The sequence below is a fragment of the Anas acuta genome, chromosome 16 (genome assembly GCF_963932015.1).
Source record: "Anas acuta chromosome 16, bAnaAcu1.1, whole genome shotgun sequence".
Lineage (NCBI taxonomy): Eukaryota > Metazoa > Chordata > Aves > Anseriformes > Anatidae > Anas > Anas acuta.
The window spans coordinates 14,569,714-14,590,766 of NC_088994.1; the positions used below are offsets into that span (position 1 = coordinate 14,569,714).

Sequence of the window (21,053 nt, forward strand, 5' to 3'; positions counted from 1 at the left end):
GCCAGGTCCCTCTTCATCTTCTGTCATGATACATTTTCTGTTCCGTTCCAGCAATCTCTTGTGGGCTGGGGGAACTGGTGGGGATATTGGCTAAAAACTCCCTGCAGGTAAACTGCTGCTAGGGGTGATCTAATTAACGATGGCATCGCCTTTACTGATGCTTTATTACGCTTTGGATTGAAGTAGAGTTTCCTTAATTGATGCAATTTCCTTCCCTTCCCTCAAACCCATCTTCTCCACATGTTCTTTTGGTAAGGTCCACGTCATGTTCCTCCCCCCCCCCCCCATTATTTATGTTGCAGGGTTTTTGTCCTCTTCGCCAGCTGCTTTTTCTCCACTTTGCCTTTAACTAATGGAAATATAATTGCACCCGCATCTGATGGCAATGACAGCTGTAATTAATCACCTCTGTATCCCAGTTCCTCTGCCTATTGCTTTACTCAATATTATCACTGCAAGGCCAGCTCTGGCCTGCACGGAAAGATCTCAAATTGACGAAATATCGGGCAGGAGCGGAGGCAGGTGTTGGTGCCTGGAGGCAGGCACTAATGATCCAAACCAGGAGACCCATCAGCTCCAGCCCTTGCTAATTGCAGGCTGAGCTTCTCCATCCACTCTCCGTGATGGTTGCAACCATGAGGAAGGACCTGAGCTGCCTTGAGCCTCCTTTTCAGCCCATGCTGGCTGTGGTGTGGGATGGAGCTGGGAGGTAAACCCTTGGGGAAGAGGCTGGGACCAGCCTCGGGGCTGGGAGGCAGCAGGAGACCTTCTTGGGAAAGGTGTAACATCGGGATGGGGTCGCTGCGTGGCTTTTCCTCACCGCCAACCTAAAGAGCATCCTCCCCAGACCAAAAGAGCATCATCCCCCGACCAAAAGAGCATCATCCCCAGACCAAAAGAGCATCCTCCCCTGACCAAAAGAGCATCCTCCTCCGACCAAAAGAGCATCATCCCCCGACCAAAAGAGCATCCCCCAAGCACAGCAGCATCCCGCACCCTGCAGGTGAGGCCAGCTCCTAACCTCCTCTGGGCCGGCCTCGAAGGCGGCCTCGGCTGCCGGGAGGCTCCTCCTCCGGCCTCCGGAGAGGGGAGGAGAGGCCGGGATCGGTCCCGGCGGCTCGGGGCTGCCCACCTGAGCCTGGCTCTGCAGCCGCAGGGACCGGGGGTTGGAGCCGAGCATCCTCCGGCCCCGCAGCCCATGGGGGTCCCGGGGGGATTGCGGAGCTCCTGCCCCGCTCCGGCTGCCTCCCGGCCGGTATGGAGAGCCTGGGCGGCAGCCTGAAGAAAAAAGCCGCGGAGCTGCACTACAGGGCAGAGGTGATGATCGCCGGGGAGCAGCTCAGGTAGGAGGCAGGGCTGGTAGGGGGCTCGGGGGGCTCCGGGCTGCGCCCCCCGGTGCTCGGTTTGCTGAGCAGATCCTTCCCCGTGTCACCCCCCTCCAGCACCGGGCAGCTCCGGCTGCTGGAGGATCGCCTGGTGCTTTTGGGTGGCAGAGAGTTTTTGGCTCCTCCGGCATCCTGCACCAAGCCCAGAGCCTGCTGCGGGGACACCGGCACCCTGGGGACACCGGCATCCGATGGGGACACCGGCACCCTGGGGACACTGGCAGCCTGGCACAGCCCTGCCCATGAGGCTTGGAGTTTTGGGGTGATGCAGGAGGGCATCCCGTGGGTGCCGTGTGCCTGAATCCACGCAACCTGAAGGGTCTTGTGCAAGTTGCTTTTGGGAGCTTGTGCTGTTTCGTGGTCCCGGTTCTCAAGCAACTTCTCAGCTTTCTTCTTATTAAGATAGAAAAAGTTCTGCTGTGCAGGGAAACCCGTGTGACTGTGAAAGTGTGCTCCTTGTGCATCTTGTGCAGAATCCTAAAATTACCTCTGTGGCACTGGGCTGTCCAGCCTCAGCATTCACATTACCCTCAGCTTTATTAATTTACATCGTATTAAGGACTGATAATTTCCATTTAAGAATAGGGCTCCATTTTGGAAACACCGCCCATGTCCAAGGTGGCTGGAATGTAAATGCTCTACAATGGTCAGCCACATCTCCGTTGTCTTTCCCAAATATTGCCTGCACTGTAAGCAAGGTTTGGAAAATGAGCTTAGCTTTCTTGTATGGAAGAGCAGCAGCAGATCTAAGAGTGAGTTGCTTCATTTCAATAACTCATTGCAAGTGACACTAAATTATTGCTTTTTCCATCCCACAGGCAGGGCAGGCTTATTCATATTTATATTTCCAGTGTTTTACTCATCTGGAGTGACTGTGGTCATGGGCGCTATAGCCTGGGCCAAGGGAAGGGGTCAGGTATTCAGAAAATAAATTAACTGAGCCATGTGTTAAAACTGCAATGAGTGGGTGTGCAAGGGCAGTGATGTGACTTCCCAGCTCTTTTTGCAGGACAGGGGCATATCAAATCCTGAATCATTTTGACATTTTTAACTATAAAGAGGAGATGAGGACACAATAAATCTATTTGTGAAATGAGCTTTTCTACCATCCTGTGCGCTGCTCTAGTTCTTATAAGCAAGACAAAGACGCAGTGCAAATGGTACGTTCTTCTGAAAACCCATAATACCAACGCATTTTTCCCTCCCAATATTTGTCTAGGAGCTTCAGTCCTCGCTGCCAGTGCAAAAGTGCCCTCAGGCTTTAAAAAAAGTGCCATTTAGCTTTAAAAACACAGGATGTAAGTAGTTTGGCGGACAAGGTGTATATACTTTTTGAGACACCCATAAAAATATATTTTCCCCGTTGCTGGAGTGCCTGGGAGTTTCCTGGTCTGAGTTAGGGAGCTCCCCAAATCCCAGTTTTTAGACCCCTTGCAGCAGGTTGCAGTCCTGATCCAAACCTTGCTCCTCTTGAAGCCCTCGAGGTTCATAGCACAAGTCTTATGGTGAGTGATGGAGGGAGCTGGGGTTCTTTAGCTCGGAGAAAAGGAGGCTCAGGGGAGACTTTATTGAGCTCTACAATTACCTTAAAGGAGTCTGTAGTGATGTGGGGATTGAGCGCTTCTCCCAGTCACAGATAAGACAAGGAAATGGCCTTAAATTGTGCCAGGGGAGGTCTAGGTTGGGAATTAGGAAAATTTTCCTCACTGCAAGGGTTGTGAAGTATTGGAACAGGCTGCCCAGGGAGGTGGTTGAGTCACCATCCCTGGAAGTCTTCAGAAAACGTGTAGATGTAGAGCTTAGGGACATGGTTTTATGGTGGCCTTGGCAGTGCTAGGTCAAAGCTTGGACCAGATGATTTTAGAGGTCTTTTCAACCCGAATGATTCTGTGATTCTAAGCTCTTTGTGTCCTAGAGGACAGCAGGCAGCTTTCATCCAGCACGACTGCACTGCTCTTCACCTGTGCTTTGCAGGTGATGGGTCTAAATTCTGGTGTGTTGGGCAGAGCAGTCTCATCCTTCTGCCTCGGTCCGGGCAGGAGCTTGTTCCCAGTGCAGAAAGACTGGAGACTGCTGCTGGGCAGGAAGGTGGAGAGCTGGACTCCAGCAACCTGCTGCCCAGTTTGTCCAGCTGAAAGGAGAACTGGGGGACAGCACAGCACACTGCATGCTCGAGCCACTCTCTTGTACTTTGGGAATCCTCCAGCCTGTCAAGTAAGGAGGAATTTGTGCCATGAATCTTCCCAAAGACAGCTGGATAGGTGATGATGAGGAAATGGAGGCACAGAGGCTGGATGACCTTGCTGAGACAAGGACAGGACTAAATGCCTGCGTTGTGTTCCCCTGTTTGCCCTTGGATAATAATCATGGCACTGCGTAAGGGAGCCTTACAGACTTCTCCCATGCATACTGTGTAAGTCTTGATCAGCAAATAATGCTGTTGTATCTACAAAAAAAACTCAAACATTTGTTTTCCCTGTTCTCCGCTTCCTGCCCTGCCTCCTCCTTGCTATTGTATTTAGCCAAACAAACCTTTGTTCCGTCTTTATGGTTCTTTGGCTTCCCAGCAAGTTTGCAAATCCCTCTCGGTTTGCTTTGGCTGGAACGATGAGTCTGCTCAGTGTCACGATGCATTTCCCAGCCAGAAATAGCTGCACAAGTGAGGGGTGAGGAAATGCTTCTTGGGGATGGCCAGGGATGAACTTATCCTAAAGAAATTGGGGGGGGGAGACACTGCGTGCTGTGCTTTGGGCCAGCTGGCTGCCTTTACTTCCATGCAGATGTTGCTTCCTAGTCTGTGGAAGGGGAAGAGAAGTTTGGGTCTCGAGTCTCTCCCCATCAGAAAGACGAAAATATTAATTTCCACTGAAATCTTGGTGCTGTGTCAGGCATTCCTCGCGTCTCCTGCTGTCGATCTTTTTGTTTCAGCCATATAATCTTGCATGAAAATCCCACTAGTTTTACTGGGTGTTGAGTGCTCTTGGGTGGCATTCCGTAAGAGAGGCCCAATTAGTCATTTCTAATTGCAACAAATGGCTTATCTGCACAGAAATATTCGGGAACAGCTACTGCACTTTGGATTCACACCCTGCTGTAAGCCGAGTTTCTCAAGTACAGGCAAGTCCTTGTGCACTGCTCCAGGGATTCATCACGGTCAGGTGAAGCAGCTGATCTCCAGTAACTCTGCTAAGCTGCATTAATCACTGAGATGTGAAATATACTCGGTAAGCTTATACCCAGTCTTGGACAAAAAAAGGGAAGGAAGGTTTTCTCCTAGGAAGAACAAAGTTGTGATTCCAAGCGCTGTCCAGGACTTTCCGAGGTGGTGTTTTAGTTGGATACTCTGACTGAGACGCTGTTATGCAGTGCTAATGCTTTGATGCTTTGAAAATTGGGTTTGCTTCAAGGTTTGGAGCTGAACCTGCCCTAGTTTGTATCCCTGGCTGAGATAGTGGGTCCACAGGAGGTGCTTGGTGTGGCAGTCACCAGGTGAACTTCTGGCTGTTATTCGGAAGATCATACAACATGGTCAGAAAGCCTGCTACTATATATATTTATATTCTTTTTTTTTAGTGCTGGTGAAAGAGAAGACTAAGAAACAGAAATGCTCTTGCTGGAATTGCTTTTTGAGGTTCAAGTTCAATTTTCCAATATGTGCATTTAAGTAGAAGGAAAATAAAACACCTCTACCTCTTTGAGTGGGCTGCCACAGTCATGCAAAGCTCTCCCCTCCCCGATGCACTTCTGCTTTTGCAGGTATGGGAGTGCAGCAAGCTGGGTTCTGCAGTGGTAGATTTGTAAGAATGTTCCTCTCCTGCAGCTATTTTGCAGATGTGCTCTTGTGGTTATTGCTCCCTTTTACTGAGCACTCAGCTTTTTGCTTTTTTTTCCCCCTCTAGAGATAGGAAAATAAAGGCTCATTTGGATGATGTATCTTCATGGTCGTTCATTTATATTTAATTTCCGTGGGAATGCAAACTTGAGTTAACGTCCTTGAGATCTTCACCTTGGCATTTGGGCTGCTCAAGGCCCGTTTACGCAGGCAGGAGGTGATGGGGAGCAGCGAGCAGCGATTCCCCCACCTCCTGGCGAGGGGTCCTGCTCTGTGCCAACACATGGGGCTCTTGGTGCAGGACAGCTCTTGCTTCAGGGATTTCTCTGGCTGTCCAGCTCCCGTGCTGTAAACCCAGCACCCTTTCCAACACAAGGAAGCCCTCGTGTTGCTGTTTGGCTCTGATTCAGGCTCTTGGTTCCAAACTCTGTGAAATGTGAGCACAGAGAAGTTATGGAGAGCAGAGCTGCGTGGTTGGCAACGCGCCCCAGCGGTGGGCATCCTTCAGGGCACGGGTAACAACCGGCGGGACTTAAACTCTTGACTCCCTTGAGAGTTTCCCAGAATTTATTTTCTGTTTGCGCTGCTGCAGGTCAGCCTTTCAACAAGGTCATGCGGAGGGAAGGATGGTGTCTTTTTAGTGACCTTGACAAAGAAACAAGTCAAGGAACGCAGCACAGTCTGTCCAAAGCAAGTGGATGAGAAAGCAGCGTGCTGGCTGCCAGACCAGGGACGTTTCATAAGAGTTGGCTGTCGTGTTCCAGCAAGCATTATATCCTTGTATTGTGCCTTTATTTATTTATTTAATGTCCTTTTGAAGAAATATGTACATGGGAAAGGTTTTGGCATGTAGAAAATTTGTAATAGTGCATGACATATGCTTCCTTAATATATTTTTATTTTTTTCACTTGGAAGCATGGTTACGAAACAGTCACAGCTCCAGTGGCTTTGTTTTTCCAACGTGGTATATAGGGTGCTTTAGGGGGGGTGTCAGCCAAGCAGCTCAAAGATGCACTCAATGTTATGCCCTTGTGTGTCTGAAGGACACGATCTGTCACCTCTTAGTTGATGGGAAACACGAGGACGGTGAACAAGACCACAAGGACACTTGAGCTGTGTGTCCTCCACTGCCTTGAGCCTGTGGGCAGCAGGGCAAACTTCTCACAAACTCCAAACAGCACAAAAGATCTAAGACTCAGCTGCTCCAAGATGTTTAAACCTCACTTTATTCCCGTCCTGACAGTTGTTCACAGTAGAATAGTTTCAAAATAAGAACATATATATATTTAAATCCTAGTTTTTAACAGTACTTCATTCCTGAAAATCTCCTTTTTTCCCCTCCCCTCAAGATCTGTGCATTTCCTGCAGTATTCTGAAATGTGACATTTTTGGTTTGGTTATTTCTGTTGCTTTCTTTGTGTCTCTGCATTGTCAAATCCTGCCATGTTTCTTTGGGTGTTACCTGGAAGGTCTGAGCCTATCTATTAACAATTACGTTGGCTTGTAGTAGCCTGAACCCTAATTGCAGCAATCAGTTACTACATTTTTATCCAACAAAGGTTTTATCTTAAGACTTTTGAGACCCTGGCATTTGTTAATCCTATAATGTAGGATAATCTGTTATTATCTGATAGATTTCAGGATATTTAAAATTTCTCATATGGTGTTTGCAACTATTGTTCAACAGGCTGCCACGTATGACGTGGTGTCTACAAAACGTCTTCAAAAAGAACAAAGGATCTTGAGGAACTAAACAAAGAAATGTTGCAGTGATTAATGCCTTTGTAAAATACACTGGCTTGAGGCAAAACTCTGAATTGGAATAAATAATTTGGAACCAGAAATGTCCTGAAGTTACAGAGAAGATATTAATTAAACATCTCCTCTCTGAGTCTGCTGCATGTGCAGGGCGTTGTTCAGGGTGAGCGTTTTGAGAACAGCAATGACTACAGGGCAGAAGTCTGGCTGCTGGTCAGATCTCCTGCGGGGCTGGGTTAGCTTTGGTGTGAGCACACAGATCGCTGTGCTTTGTGGCTCGCTTTGTCGTTAAAGTCCTTTTAAAAGTCAAAGCCATACCCACCTGAGTGACCTTCACTCATAGGCATCTTTCCATCAGAGCTGCAGACCAGCCACAATGTCAGGGTGCTCCAGGACACTTGTACTTCTGGGGAAATCTGTCCCAGTCCATCCCAGTTTGAACCAGAAAAAGTCAGGAGTGCTGATGGACCGAAGGCAGTGCTATCTCTAAGCAAGCTGTCTTTGGCTGGCTCGTGGTTTGGATCAGTTTGCTCGTGTTTGCTGTGGATTATTGGTACAGGAACAGAGGAAAACACGGATCCGCCTGGCATTCGTCCTTGTTAGAAGAAACAAGGGCTGCCATTGACAGTCCCACCCTGAGCTATTGATAAGGCTCCAGCCTTTGTCCTGGCGGCAGCGACGTTCCTGCTCCCATACCTATGGGGAAGGAGAGCTAGACACAACTGTGCCAAGAGGACAAATATATGTGCTATTATTTTATGTGTGTGTTTTGGCCCTTCTTCACAAGCTTCAGTGAGCTGCTGGGTATTTTTCAGGGGCTTGTTTACAGCAAAAAAGTCCTGTATGGTTCAATGTCTGGTGCAGGCAATTACAAAATCCATGCAGTGGGAGTAGGGAGCAGGGGATGCTGAAGGGGGGCTTCATCCTTAGGATGGATCTATGCAGTCTAGCAAAGCAAAGAGGTTTGGTTGCACTTGTTAGCCACTGCTTGCCAGAAGTCCCAAATCAGCAGCGGTTTCCCCAGGCTGGGCAGGTGCTGGGTGCTGGGCTGAAAGCTCCTTGCAGCACCAGCTGGGCTCAGCGGCCGTCTTTCTCCCCAGGCTTCGTCTCCACGATGGGAAGCTCATTAAGGACAGGCGTTACCACCTCCGAACCTACCCCAACTGCTTCGTGGCCAAGGAGCTCACAGACTGGCTGATCGACCACAAAGAAGCCCCGGACAGGGAGACGGGCATCCGCCTCATGCAGAAGCTGATGGACCACTACATCATCCACCACGGTGGGTGGGTTTCTCTGCACCCACTGAGCCTCCCCATGGGGTGGCTACCCATCTGCTCACTGTTTGTGGCCATCAGAGGCACGGTCAGGTCCCTTTTTGTGGCCATCCCATGGGTGAATGCTCCAGGAGGAGCTGGGGGTGATGGGCAGGCTGGATGGGTTTCCATCTCCTCAGCTTATCTGTCAGATGCCAGACACACCAAATTCAGCCCTCTCTCCCCCTGTCTTATAGGAGTTGCCTTTGACCAGCGCAATGCACTCCGTTGCCATCTGCTCCTTGCTGTGTTCATGTCCTTTGCATTACGCTGCCTTGAAAAAAAAATAAACCCTGCAGTTGTGCTCTATTACAAAAGCATAACACTGAAGCAGTGAGTTCTCAGTTATCCATTAACACCGAAAACTGATTATTTTTCCATCTCTCCAGCCAACAATTTCAAATGCAGCCATTAGTTGGCTAAACCTGCTTGGCTGTGGCTGCTGGTGCTGCTTTGATTGCTTATCGTGGGCACGTCCCTCCTGCTCCCGCGGTAATTCCTCGCCGAACACACACGCTGACTTTCCAGCTCACTTTAGGACCATTAATTTTCATTAGTCCTATGGAAATCAGGCTGTCTGCTAACTGCAGCACTGTGCTAAGTGCTTTGCCATCGGCTGCCCAAACTGTTCGCCCTCTTCTCCGCTGGGACCCAGAAGGCAATAATTATTTTGTGCAGATTGCTGCCTGTGCTGCCTGATGTGGTGCACGCTGGTGCTCTGTTGCATGCTGCAAATGTGTTGGGCTTCACATAGCAAAATGCTTTGGCTTCCTAGGGATGCTGTCCCGTAAGATTTTGTGCTCAATTCCCATCTCTCACCCGATGGCAAAGGCATCTAAGGCACCGCTCCTTTCAATTAAGATGTTCCCAACTTTCACCTTTCAAAACCACCGTCCCGACTTGCCCTCTGCCTGATGAGTCACGGGCTTCGGTGTCCTGATTTCCCAGTGGAATGACAGCTCTGGAGGAATTAGGAACTCAGAATAATCTGACAGGCTTTGGCATTGAGCTCATTGCCAAAATGAAGTTTTGCCAGTTTGCTCAGAAGGAGGAACAAGCGTTAAAGTTTTCACAAGAAGTATCTTATATCATTTGAATTTTGCTCTGGTGTATTACATTACTTCAGTGAGGAAATCAGTGTGGCTTTCTCTTTTCTCTGTCTTTCTCTATTCTCTTTGCTCTAGCTTTCTTTGTTTTCCAAGTATATTCTTTACACTGTTTTTATCAGTGAAGCTTTTCCCTTCTTCCTTCAGAAAATGGACCTGAAGCAAGGCAGGCTGATTTATTTGAGAACTGAATTGTGATTTTTTTTATTATTATCTTTTTTAGTTGTAATCTAGGCGTTTGTTGTAGGCAAGTTTATCTCAGAACTGTATCCCAAATATTTGCCTGCTGAATGTCACATGAATTTAATAACCATACGTTTACAGACTGTGTTCTCAGCCACAAGGTAAATATGAAGCTGGGACTTTTCATAGTGATTGGTTTATTCCAGTTGTGTGCACCTAGCTTTGGAGGAAAAAAAGAAACAAAAAAAAACCCTCCCTTGAGGTTAGCTTGCCAACAAGTGAATTGGGCAGGGCTGGCAGAAAATGGTGTGGAAAAGTTTTTGCCATTATACCTTGTAATTTGCAAGTAGGTGGTCTGGGATTTTGGATGTGGTGATGTAGGGTTTTTTTTCCTCCCCTCTTCCAAGTCTCCATAAACACCGCAGTAGCTTTCTTTAGAAAAAATAAATAAATAAATTATTGAGACAATTCTGTTTGTTTTCTTTTAGTCTAAACCTAAACACCAGCATGTAAAATAAAATCAACAATATCCTCATTCTAACGAAGCAATTTAATGACCGGGTCAAAGCGTGGCCTCAGAGCCAACCTTTCCCAAGGCCTCTTCCATGGGGCTGACCTCTCCCACAACCATTTGCAATCCCCTAATTTTGGGGACTAAGAGCTCGGATGCTGGTTACTGCAGCATGGTCAAGAGGATGAGGGCAGGGCACTGCACAGCCCCTGGAGCTTCTAACCTGAGGATAAAGCTGAGCCTGTTCCCGGTGCCACTGTCCATCTGTCCCACATGGACAGACATCCACAACGCTCACCTCCCTGCCCTGCCCTCCTCCTTCCAGTGTGCGACGAGCACTCGGACTACAAGGATGCCAAGCTGCTGTACCGCTTCCGCAAGGACGACGGGACCTTCCCCCTCAACAAGGACGTGAAGGTGTTCGTCAGGGGGCAGAGCCTGTACGAGAAGTGCGTGAGTCCTTCCCCGTCCCGTGGCTCCCGGCGAGGGCTGCGCTCGCTGCTGCTGCTGCTTTGTGGCCGGGACCCACAGCCACAGCAAGCTTTGCTCTTTCTTTCCTGTTCCCCGTGCTGTGGTGTTGGGAACTGATGTTTTCTGAGCTCTGCCACAGGACGATTTGGGCTCGCAGGGGTGCTGGGCTCTCAATTCGCAGCTGCTTTGATGTGGTTCTCGGGGTTGGTAGCAGGGAGCACCAGGAGCCAGGCTGCAGTATAAGCACCCCCAGCAGGGACACGTCCAGTGGCTGTTCCCAGTGCCCCCACAACCCCAGGCTGGTCACATCCACCAGCCCTGCTTGGCTCTGTCCCAGTAAAATCAGCAGGGCCCAGGAATTTCAGAGCCTTTCTGGACCTGGCTCCTTGCGCCTCACTTAGCCTGTGTGCAACGTTTCTCATGGAAAAGCTCATTCTCAGACAGCAAAGCCAACTCCCTCCACCTCCAAGTGTTTGGTTTTCTGGGAGTTTATTGTGCCTGGTTCCCAATCTGAATTGTTTTCCTCACACCTGAGGAATCCTTTTGTCAGACTGGGTGCAGCCTCGTACCACCCTCTGGACCCCTTTTCTTTAACAACCTCTCCCTATTTTCTTGATCCTCAAAGCAATCAGCTGCATGAAGTGGCGCAGAGGGAGGTGTCCTTCAGAGAACAGGGGGTTTTCTGCTGTCCCCATCCCCTCTGGCCGTCGGGCATCGCTTGTGGTTTGCTTTGCTCCCAGCAGCAGCCAGGGCGAGCATCCTGCGTCTCACAGCTGAGGCTGCTGCACCCTCTCGTGGAGGCACTGGATGTAGCTCTGCCACGCTGCAAAATGAATATGGCCTTACCAAAACTCATCTTCTTCACCAGCTTGGCACCAGCTCTTCGTGCACGCCTTGGGTTGCTTGCTCAGCTTTCCCCGTAGGCTTTAGCCGAAGCCTCAGCCGAACTGATCTCCTTGAATCTGCCTCCACCTCTGCGCTGAGGATTTACGAAATTACCTGACTGCAGCTCTGCCTTTCCCCTTCCCTTCCTGACGCCCCCCAGCAGCGATGTTTTTGGCTGGAGCACTTTGCACATTGCTCTCACCCCTGCCTCGGCCGGCTGCGTGTGGTGACAGGGCCGTGTGGCATCACGGCGCCTTGTCCCACCTCTGCCAGGCTGGTCGGTGCCGAGGGCTCCATCCTGAAGGTGAGGGAGGAGAACTCGGTCAAGTACCAGAGGACGTTCCTGGGCTGCGAGATGGTCGACTGGCTGGTTCAGGAGGGGGAAGCGGAGAGCCGAAAGGAGGCGGTGGAGCTGGGCCAGGCGCTGCTGGAGCACGGGATCATTCAGCACGGTGAGCGAGGGGAAGGGAAGCGAGCGATGAGCATAGCTGTCGTGCCAGGAACAAATCCCCTTTCATGGCAGGCAACAAGTGCTGGTCAAGTGCCCGCTCGGAGATAGCAATGGGCCCTTTCAGTTCTATGTTTGGAGCTGGTGACCTTTGAAGCCCGAGCAAGCCGCCACCACCCGCCGGGGCTTTGAGCTGGAATCCGAGCCCATATTTCTGCGGTTCTTCAAAGCCAGGCCTGGGATCCACCCTGAGTTCTGAGGGCTGGTGCCGAGGATGCCATGTTCAGCTCCACTCGGTTGGAGATCACACCCATCTGCGGGATTTAAACTTTCCATTTGGAGGGCAGGGAGGCCTCCGAGTGTCTGGGACAGGGGCAGGTGGGGGCTGTGCCTCAGTGCTGTGCTTCTGGGCGATGACATTTTACGGAGAGGTGGCCCTGCTGTTCCTCTTTCCCTGCAGGTAACTTTTCCCAACAGTCAGAAAATTCAAAATATAAAACAGAAGCACCAAAAGCAATTATCCTGGGTCCCTCAGTATATTTTCCATACATTTTCCACACCCCCTCAGCCTCTTCCTCCTCCATTTTTCTCTCCAGTCTCCAACAGGCATCACTTCTTTGACGGTGACCTCCTCTACCAGTTCTGGATCAACTTCCGACGCAGGCGGCGTCTCACTGAGCTGCTCAACGAGAACTCTTCCCGCACCTTATCCGAGAGCCCAGACAGCCCCTTCTGCCTCCGCAAGCTCAACCCGGACCCAGGCAACACCAGCTTTCTCTCTGGTAACTGTGCTTGTGTTGGCAGAGGGGGGGTGAAACCAAGGCTTCCATTGCCAGAGCATCTCCGAGCTGAGGGATTAGCCCCAGCAGAGCATAAGGGATCCTATAAAGGGACTGCCCATCCCATGGGCTGCTTTGTGGTGGAGGTCAGGGGGCAGAACAGTCTCTATCACAGCTCCCCATCCCAGGAAAATAATTTATCAGCAGCTCAGCTCAGCTTTTGGTCCTTCTTTAAAGCTGGTTTTGTTCTGTCTGAACTCAAATGTCATATCTGGTGCATGTGTACCCTTCAGACATGGGTCAGGCTGGTGTGGGAACTTTGCCAAACTGGTCTTTTCTTTCCTTGGATAATTATTATCTTTGCCTTTTTTCAGTGCAGCCCAACAAGGAGATCAAAATCGTCTCAGCTGTTCGAAGGAGCAGCATCACCTCCCTCGCTGGAAACTCCAACCCGTACTTCAGCGTTACTCCCACGCTGGTGTTCCCTCCCGTGGCTGAGTGCAACCCCAAATCAGGTCGGGGCTTCTGCACTGCCCTCTTGCCTGCTCAGGGTGCGCCTCTTCCCTCTGGGCACGAGCTAGATCGGTCCTCAGGTCCCAAACCCTCCACCTGGTGCTCGGTGACTTGCAGGAGGAGAGGGTCAGCCTCACCTCCGAGGCCTGATTTGAGAAGTTGTGAGGCTATTTTGAAAAATATTGATATGAACGCAGAAGTTTCTGGGTTCAGATTCTGCTATCTCTTCTCCAGCCCATGAATCCCAAGCTGCCTTATGTTGTGCTTTGCTGCATGAACCCCACGATTCTGATAGGATCTGTCACCTTCTGCCCTAGTGTTAAAGAGACCTGTCACCAACGAAGAGCTCCTGTCCCCCGGGGCTCCCTATGTCAAGAAGACGCTAACTGTAAGTGACCGTAGTGAATGGTGTCACTAATCTGATGGTATTGAGCTCCCCGGCTGCTCTTTGATCACTTTCTGCCTGCTGCTCTGACCTCTGCATGCTAAAACTTTGATTGCATGTCACTTCATCCCAGCTCTCCTTCCTGGTGCCTCCCGGCGGGTCGATGTCTTCAGGTGTTCTTCTGCCTGAAAGTGGCAGTGACTGCTGCAGCCTCGGCTTTAATGCATATCAGAGGGGAAAGAGAATGCTTCCTGGACAGGAAAAATCAGATTTGTTTCATCCAGCTCCATGCAAACTGTAGATTCAGTCAAGTCTTGTGACAGCCGAGACGTTGACGCTCATCCTGTCTGCCACAGAAATGTCACCTTTATGTGCTGCTTTATTTAACTCACTTTGGGTTCCTGGTCCAGAACAGATACACCGAGGCACTCCGTCACCTGCTGATGGAGAAGAATTGAACAGGGAGCATTCAGGGACCACTGTTCCCTTATTATGATTGTTTTTTTTTTCATGGACAAAATGAGCACACCACCAAATCTCCATGATTCTGCAGACAGCCAGAGTTTGGGACTTTTCCTATAAAATAATAATTTTTCAAGTTATTTCTGAAGCTGTAGGACCAGATGGCTGCAGCTGGCCAAGGCAGCTCTGCCTTGAGTGCTGGCTGTGAATGCCACAACTCCTGTCCAGGGATCCTAATGTGCTGTTGTTTTGGGGTAAATATCTGCCTTTCCCTGCTCACCTCCACGAGGAGGAACCTGTGGTGGGCAGCTAGGAAGCGTGCTGGGTCTCCCCATACTGGTTTGATGCAAGTGGGCTTACAGAAGGGCTGAGGATCTGGTCCCCAAGGTAACTGGGCTGTAGAAACTGGTGGGAAGGAAAAAGGAAAATAAAGCAGGTGATTAGTGTGGCATGTATGAGGACATGCCATTTATTCTCCTCCTGAATGTTCTTGCCCTGCCCTTCAACTCTGCCAGCCGGGGCCTTTCATGGCTCGTTTCCTTCTGCTTAGCTGTGCAGTTGCTGTTATTTATTTATATGGTTAATGCGCAAAGTCCTTTGAGAATTCCTTTTCCCCTTTAGTCACATCAAATGGCCACAGCATTAGAGCACTCCGCTTTGACAGGCTGAGATCAGAGTGGGAACAGTTAAAAGGGTGGCTGCTTCTGTCCTGGAAATGCTTTTTGGTGCCAGCAAACGGGCACAGCATGCACGCGCTTTGGAAGTGCCCTCAGTGTGCTCCTGGTTCACACCTTGCCCTGGCTTCATGCTGCCATCAACTACACCTGCAGACAGAGAAATAAATAGTCCAGGAGGGCAGGGACCTCTGGCATGCTGGACTTTCAGGTGATGCCTGTTTAAAACCCTTTCATAAATTCAGAGTGGAAACCTGAAGCTAATCTCTGAGCACGGGGGGAATGGGGAGAATGGGAGGGATGTGTCATTGCCAAGTGTGTGCTGAGAGACTCTAGCACAGGTGAATGAAAAGGTCCGCCAGAATTAAAGCAGAGAGAGAAATGGGCTGCCCTTGACAGCAATCTTTCCAAGAGCAATTAGTCCCCAGCTGCCATCCAGGGAGCTGGAGGAAATTCTTAACTGATATGGAAAACTCCCTGGTGCCCAAGGATGTTCTCCTCCTGTTCTCCTCCCATCCGGGAGGCTGAGAAAGAGTCATCGGGTGACAACAAATATTGCTAATGTAACTGAAGACAAAAAATGAAGGTCTTTCTTAGTGGTTTGAACTAATGAAGGTTTTTTCTTACTGGTGTCAGAGGAACCTTGAGGCAAACCCTGCTTTCCTTCCCTACCCACAATAGAGATGAGGATCGTGAGCAGAGCTCTCCGCATCAGTTGGAAGTGTAACATCTCCTCTATCGAGCCCATTCCTTTGTATTTAAACCTTTTCATTCTGCTTGTAGATTGTGGGCGATGCTGTGGGCTGGGGGTTTGTGGTCCGAGGAGGAAGACCTTGCCACATCCAGGCGGTGGACCCGGGAGGACCCGCTGCTGCTGCGGGCATGAAGGTACTTTGCTCGTGGTGACTTGACACGAGGCAGGATTTATGTCCTGCTAGAGACTGTCAGGCTGAATGCACCCTCTGTGATGTTCACACCTCCTGCAGCAGAGACTGAGCCTGCGGAGTGCTCTGGCCATGCTGTAAGAGGCCTTGGGAAGGATGCTGTCCACAGGCAGAGCGCAGCGCCTTGCTGCACGCAGCCAAAGTGAGCAGGGAAGGAGTAAAGATTTATTTTGACTCACCCGCTGCTCTCACAGCTCCCGAGATGTAGTGCTCTTTGTGTCTGTCTGCTGTTAACACCATAGTTCTGCATTGAAGCATTTTCCGTGTTCGTGAAAGATTAGTAACTTTAGGCTGATACCTTGATTTGATTTGTCAGGTAATTCCCAGTATTTGCAGCTCAGGTGAAATGATCTGAGGTCCTGAAAATCATCTTAGACCTGTTATCCAAGCATGAGTGGGTTTTGTGCAGAGGCCTGGCTTTAGGAATGAATGAAATAAATGAGTTTCAGACTTCCCCTACAAGAACCCCAGCAGTGAGGGAGCAGTTTCTGCAGGCTGGTACAACTCTACAGCCATGTGGATATTGGAAATAATGGGATTCTTCAGAAGCAGCGTGCGACTCCTTGTTTGCTTCAGGCAGGGTTGGAAGGAGGAGGCTGAATACATTTCATTTGCTCCAGAGCCCAGTTCATTTCTCCTCACCTAATCTCATTTGCTACCAAATTACTAAATGTTATTACTGTGCCTCATTTCCATTTGTGAAATGAACCACTGCTCACAAATGAGTCTCTTCTCTCTCTGTTAGCTCAGTCTAAATCCCTTTGGCCCCTTTTTCATGATACAGTGATTATAGCCCAGTGATTATCAGCGTGGCTTACAGAGTGACAACGCTGCGGGGTTTGAAGCATTTTGTAGCAAGTTATTTGCAGCGCAGCCCCTGGCTCCAGCCAGGCACGAGCAGAAGTTTCTGTGACTGCAGCGGCTGCAGGTAACCAGCCCTTCCTTTCCCTGCAGGTGTGCCAGTTTGTGTTCTCAGTGAATGGCATGTATGTTTTGCACCTGGACTATCAGACCATCAGCAGCCTCATCATGACAGGACCACGAACGCTCGTCATGGAAGTCATGGAAGCTGTTGAATGAGCGAAGGAGCCTCGTGCCACCGCCGGGTGGAGAAGCAGGACACTTTGCAAAGCGAGGATGGACTGTGGGGAGGGACCGAGCTTGACCTTTCAGCCTGAAGTGTTAGGTGTTCTAACATATTTTCAAATAAAAACATTGTAAAGGACAAGGCTTGGATTTGGTTGATGTTGAAATATGTGGCTCTGCCTGCTCTTGAGAGGGTCTGAGCTCCTGCAGCCCCTTTCTGACACTGGTGGGAGAGCTCCGCACACCACGAAGCCAAGCCTTCGACCAAGCCATCCACACAGCGAGCTGCGAGGCGAGTTTACCAAGAGCATAACGTGCTTTCCAGATGGCCCCGTAAGCTGTGCCATCATCTGTGTTCAGAAAATAAGGAAACAACTGCAGTGATGTGCACTGCCTTGTAAAGGAAGACCAAGCGCCCTGCAACACTTTTGGTGTAGGCACGCAGCCAGGACTGGTTGCTCTTCCCAGCTGGGTTTCTTGTAAAGGTGAGACTTCTGCAGGAGCTCTTTCTGTGCCCCTAATTCCCAGTGATGCTTAAATTAATTAACCAGTGTCATCTCGGCATGGAGCAGGGCAGAGGTCCCAGAGGTTTTAGGTTGCCACCAACCTGGTGACAGGAGGCAGAGGGGGAGAGGAGAGACCTGGAGCGGGGTGAGCCTGCTCCCAGCTCTCAGAGGTAAGGGAAATGAGTGAAAGCCACCAAAATCCATGGCTCCTGAGCCCTGCTGCTCCCAGGATGACTTCACTTGTAGACAATGTGGAATATTCATATGCTACCTACTGGGAAAGTGAACCAAACGTAGACTAACAGGTAATAACAAGAATCTGGGCAGGTTTCTTGCTTTCCAGTTCACAGAGCATCCTGTTCGTATGGATGATTTCCAGCAGTCCTGCTTAGGGCAGGTCCCTCAGTGCAGATCTGACCTCCACCCAACCCAAACAACCAAACAAAAAGCAAAAACACCTGGTTATTGATCACTTTAATTTGTCTCTGAATGGGAGCTGACTTTCTTGGAAAATCTGCTGCCAGCCATGTGTTGCAGTACTGCTGGCTGGCTTTTTTCTCTTTGGTGTAAAGGGATGTGTGCTTGCTTAGTGCTGGTGGGGAGGAATAGGACTATTTGCAGCTCAGTCTTCCTGGAGCATGGTCCAAGCCAGGTGTCTCTCCAGACCATAGCCAAAAGCAGTCTTTTAAGCCTTTTGTCAACCTGCTCAGAGTTGTTCTATCTATCCATTCTGTGCACAAAGCAGCATCCCTCTGCCTTTTCATTTTTTAAATTAGGTTTTGTATTGCTGTTTAAAGAGGTGCTAGGCACCTGTGATGGCCACAAGGTTTTATCCAGAGTGACAGGGCTTGAAGTAAAGGAAGACAAAGCCAGAAGTTTGCATGGCATTTTATTGGCACCTTGGAAAAGGAGGCTAGAAAAGAACAACACAAATGTAAGCACGGGAAGCAGCTTTAGTTTTTCGCTGTCATAAACAGCATAAATTTTGGCTCTAGGTTTGAATTTCCCTGAAAGTGAAGTGCAGGAGGTGTGTGCTCTTTCCTTTCTCACCGCCTTCTAGCTTTGTAGTAAACTGTCACCAGTCTGAGCAGCTGCTGAAATCCGGTAGGAATCACAGCAGAGGTAATTCGTGGTATTTACATGTAGGGCTGTGCCAGTTCTGTGTTCACGGGCTCCTGTACCAGGTGCTCTATATTTTGTTTTAAAAAGTCTTAAGTGCCTTTTTTTTTTTTTTTTTTTTTTTTTTTTTTTAGGGTTTAAAAGAAGAGTTAAAAGTTTAGTGTCTTTTATAGAACCCTTTGTCTTCTATATTCTGATGCTTTCAAATATTTAGTAAGTATTTTAAATTTAAATCTATTTAAATTATTTTAGGTTATAAAACCAAACTTCAACAAAGTACTAAATAATTGTTTAATGTATAAAAATATATTAAAATGGTGATTTTTTTCCATCTGATACTTTCAAAGGTGCCCGTGTTTCCTGGAGAACGGGCGATGCACGTCTCCTGCAGCGCACTGCTGCAGTGTGAGGCCGATGCTGTCAGTCCCCAGGGACCCAGCTGTAAATCTGGTCTCCAGTTGTAAGGAGAAACGCTGCTGTCAGTTGTTCCGTTCCTGGCAGTGGGGAGAAAATCTTTTTGGACCAAGCCTTGGCACGGAGCTGGGCGGCTCTCCTGGGGCAGGAGCGCGCGTGCTGCCGGAGGTCAGGGCTGCGAGCACAGCTGGAGCGCCAGCTCGTGATTCAGGCCCTGGGCTTGCAAAGCCTCCAGATGTGCTTAATTTCCTCAGCCAAACGCCAGACAATTAGCCTTCAGTGCAAAGGCCGGGCTCTCAGAAGTATTTAATGGGATGTGAATGTGGCTGGGCTGACTTCATCCCCGCGAGCATGACAGTGGGTGGGAGCCCCGACTTGTTGCTGAGCTCTAGGAAATCAGTGCGCGGCTTCCTAGATGGAGATTTAGCATGTAGTTAGCAAAAACACTGCGAGCCGTTTGCTGATTTTCGCAGAAACAGGTTCTTGCTTCCCGGGCGTGCTTTATTTAGCTGCGTGTCCGGGCCGCTGCTCTGCCGCGTGGTGCAGGGAGGTGGGGGAATCGCTGCCCCCCTCCCTCCCCTTTCCTTCTTCCCTTGCTGGCCTGACGTCTGGGGCTGAGATCTCCCTCACCATGCTGAGAAGCAGCCAAAGCACCGGGGCTGCTTCTCCCAGGACCTGAGGATGTAGCAGGATCTGTCCCGCCTGCGGCTGCCTGCAGGAGAGCCGTGCTGCTGCGCACAGGTCTGTGGCTTGCTTGGTGTGTGGGGATGGGGGTGCAGGAGGGGTGCCTTGTTTTGGGGTTGGTATTGGTGGAGCAGGGAACTTCAGCAGGGTTTCCAGCTGTGGGAAGGTTGGAGCAATGCAGCACGGCTGCCCTGAGGGATGGCAGCAGCCCCGATGACCTCAGGTCTCCTGTTTGCTGCAGGCCAGGTTGGAATATCACCAGGACTGCTTTATAGAGAGCGCTTGCTTCTTTTGGCATGTGAGACATGCAGTCAGTTTGCCTTTTTTTTATTATTTTTTTTCCTTTTCTTTTGTGGTCCATGGTGTAAAACTTGCAGGATTTTTATTTGTTTTTATTTATTTTTGCCAAAAGGATGGTGCTTGGAAGGGTTTGCTGGCAATGGCAGCTCTAGGTGCATTTCTCCCACCTGTGGGCACGGTGTGGGTTTGCACCAAGCCAAAGTTTCTAAGTTTGGGAACCTGCAAGGCTCTGCCTTGAAGCAGGCATTGTCCTTTACACTTTGGGACTGGTGCTGGGGTAACTGAGGGCTTTTGTTCACTAGTGGAACTGAAATACAGATTTCCAGGAGAGAACAGAAGGGGTTTGATGAATGGTGGGCTTCTTAGTCTGTTTTAGGTCCTTTAATTAGCAAAGTTCCTAGGGAGCATGGGACAGGTTTGCTCCCTGCAGTGGGCAGGTGCCTGTCTGCTGCAGGACGGTCCCTGCTGCCACCCCTGTGCGTGGGCTGCGAGGTGACATCCTTTGGGACAAGGAAGGGCAGAATTGTCCCTAAACCGTGAGCCAGCTTCTGGGGCTGTGGAGGACACAAATAATTCGCAGTACCCCAAAGTTTCCACTTCCAGCTGTGCTGACTTAAAAACACCGCAGGGATGTTTTTGCTTAGAAATCATTATTATTTTTTCTTTAATTAAAGTGACTATTTAAAAAATTTCCTGTACAAATAAGGGGATCTCAGACTGCCTTAACTTCCAGATCCCCTCCGAGCACGCAGCTGGGACCAACGGGAAGTGGTGCGTGTCCCCCTCCCATTTTCCAGGCCCTGGAAATACTCACCACATGCTCCATGTGTTGCTGTCTCCAAATTCCTTCCCTGAGCGAGTAACAGGAGAGAGGCATCGGCGTGCCAGAGGCTCCCTGCACTCCACCAGGCTGAGGTCACCGTGGTCCCCCCCCCATTTCTGGGGACCACAGCTTGGTCTGGGTGGTGGTGGCACCAGCAAGGGCAGGAATGGATGGGAAGGGGCTACAGGATGCAGGTGGGGGCAAGTAACCCTGCTGGGCAATGAAAATCCTTTTCTCATCTTCTACCATCTCAAACAGGTTATTTGTTATACCTGATTGACTGGTAGGAAAATGGAACTTGAAGAAGAGGCAAAGCACGGATGGTTTTGAAGTTCTGTGTTAATACAGAATTCATCCTTACTGGCACAGCAGGGTGGAAGCTCCTGGCTGGCTGTGACCTTGCAGGAGCCCAGCTCAGTGCATGTTGCAGATGCACACATACTTATTTCGCTGCCCTTTGGATCTTGTGTA

General features: G+C 49.8%; 2 protein-coding genes across 4 annotated transcripts in view; both read left to right on the forward strand.

Moving 5' to 3' along the window:
* Nucleotides 1–711: 711 nt before the first annotated feature.
* LOC137865620 (DEP domain-containing mTOR-interacting protein-like) lies at nucleotides 712–16,878 on the forward strand. Of its 2 annotated transcripts, none has more exons than XM_068700817.1 (9): nucleotides 712–1,003; nucleotides 8,077–8,255; nucleotides 10,415–10,538; nucleotides 11,719–11,897; nucleotides 12,490–12,675; nucleotides 13,047–13,187; nucleotides 13,503–13,573; nucleotides 15,490–15,594; nucleotides 16,605–16,878. In XM_068700817.1, exons 2-9 carry the CDS (start codon nucleotides 8,219–8,221, stop codon nucleotides 16,728–16,730), a joined length of 969 nt encoding a protein of 322 aa, XP_068556918.1. In that variant the 5' UTR covers nucleotides 712–1,003; nucleotides 8,077–8,218; the 3' UTR covers nucleotides 16,731–16,878. The 2 variants fall into 2 exon arrangements, with proteins under 2 accessions (XP_068556918.1, XP_068556917.1); XM_068700816.1 differs by lacking the exon at nucleotides 712–1,003 and adding an exon at nucleotides 1,063–1,343.
* A 2,187-nt stretch (nucleotides 16,879–19,065) lies between these two features.
* COL20A1 (collagen type XX alpha 1 chain) overlaps nucleotides 19,066–21,053 on the forward strand; it is a 44,583-nt gene continuing 42,595 nt past the window's right edge. Inside the window, exon 1 of one of the 2 annotated variants that reach the window (XM_068700808.1) lies at nucleotides 19,066–19,516. The gene's annotated coding sequence lies outside the window, so the exon portion shown is untranslated. The remainder of the gene's footprint in view (nucleotides 19,517–21,053) is intronic. The other variant, XM_068700809.1, reaches the window with a different exon arrangement.

Excerpts from the sequence above, each read along its gene's own strand:
- LOC137865620 (XM_068700816.1), top strand. The coding sequence starts at position 1,258 with ATGGAGAGCCTGGGCGGCAGCCTGAAGAAAAAAGCCGCGGAGCTGCAC. Across the intron at positions 10,539-11,718 it reads GGGCAGAGCCTGTACGAGAA|GCTGGTCGGTGCCGAGGGCT; the intron begins GTGCGTGAGTCC and ends CACCTCTGCCAG. Across the intron at positions 12,676-13,046 it reads CAACACCAGCTTTCTCTCTG|TGCAGCCCAACAAGGAGATC; the intron begins GTAACTGTGCTT and ends GCCTTTTTTCAG.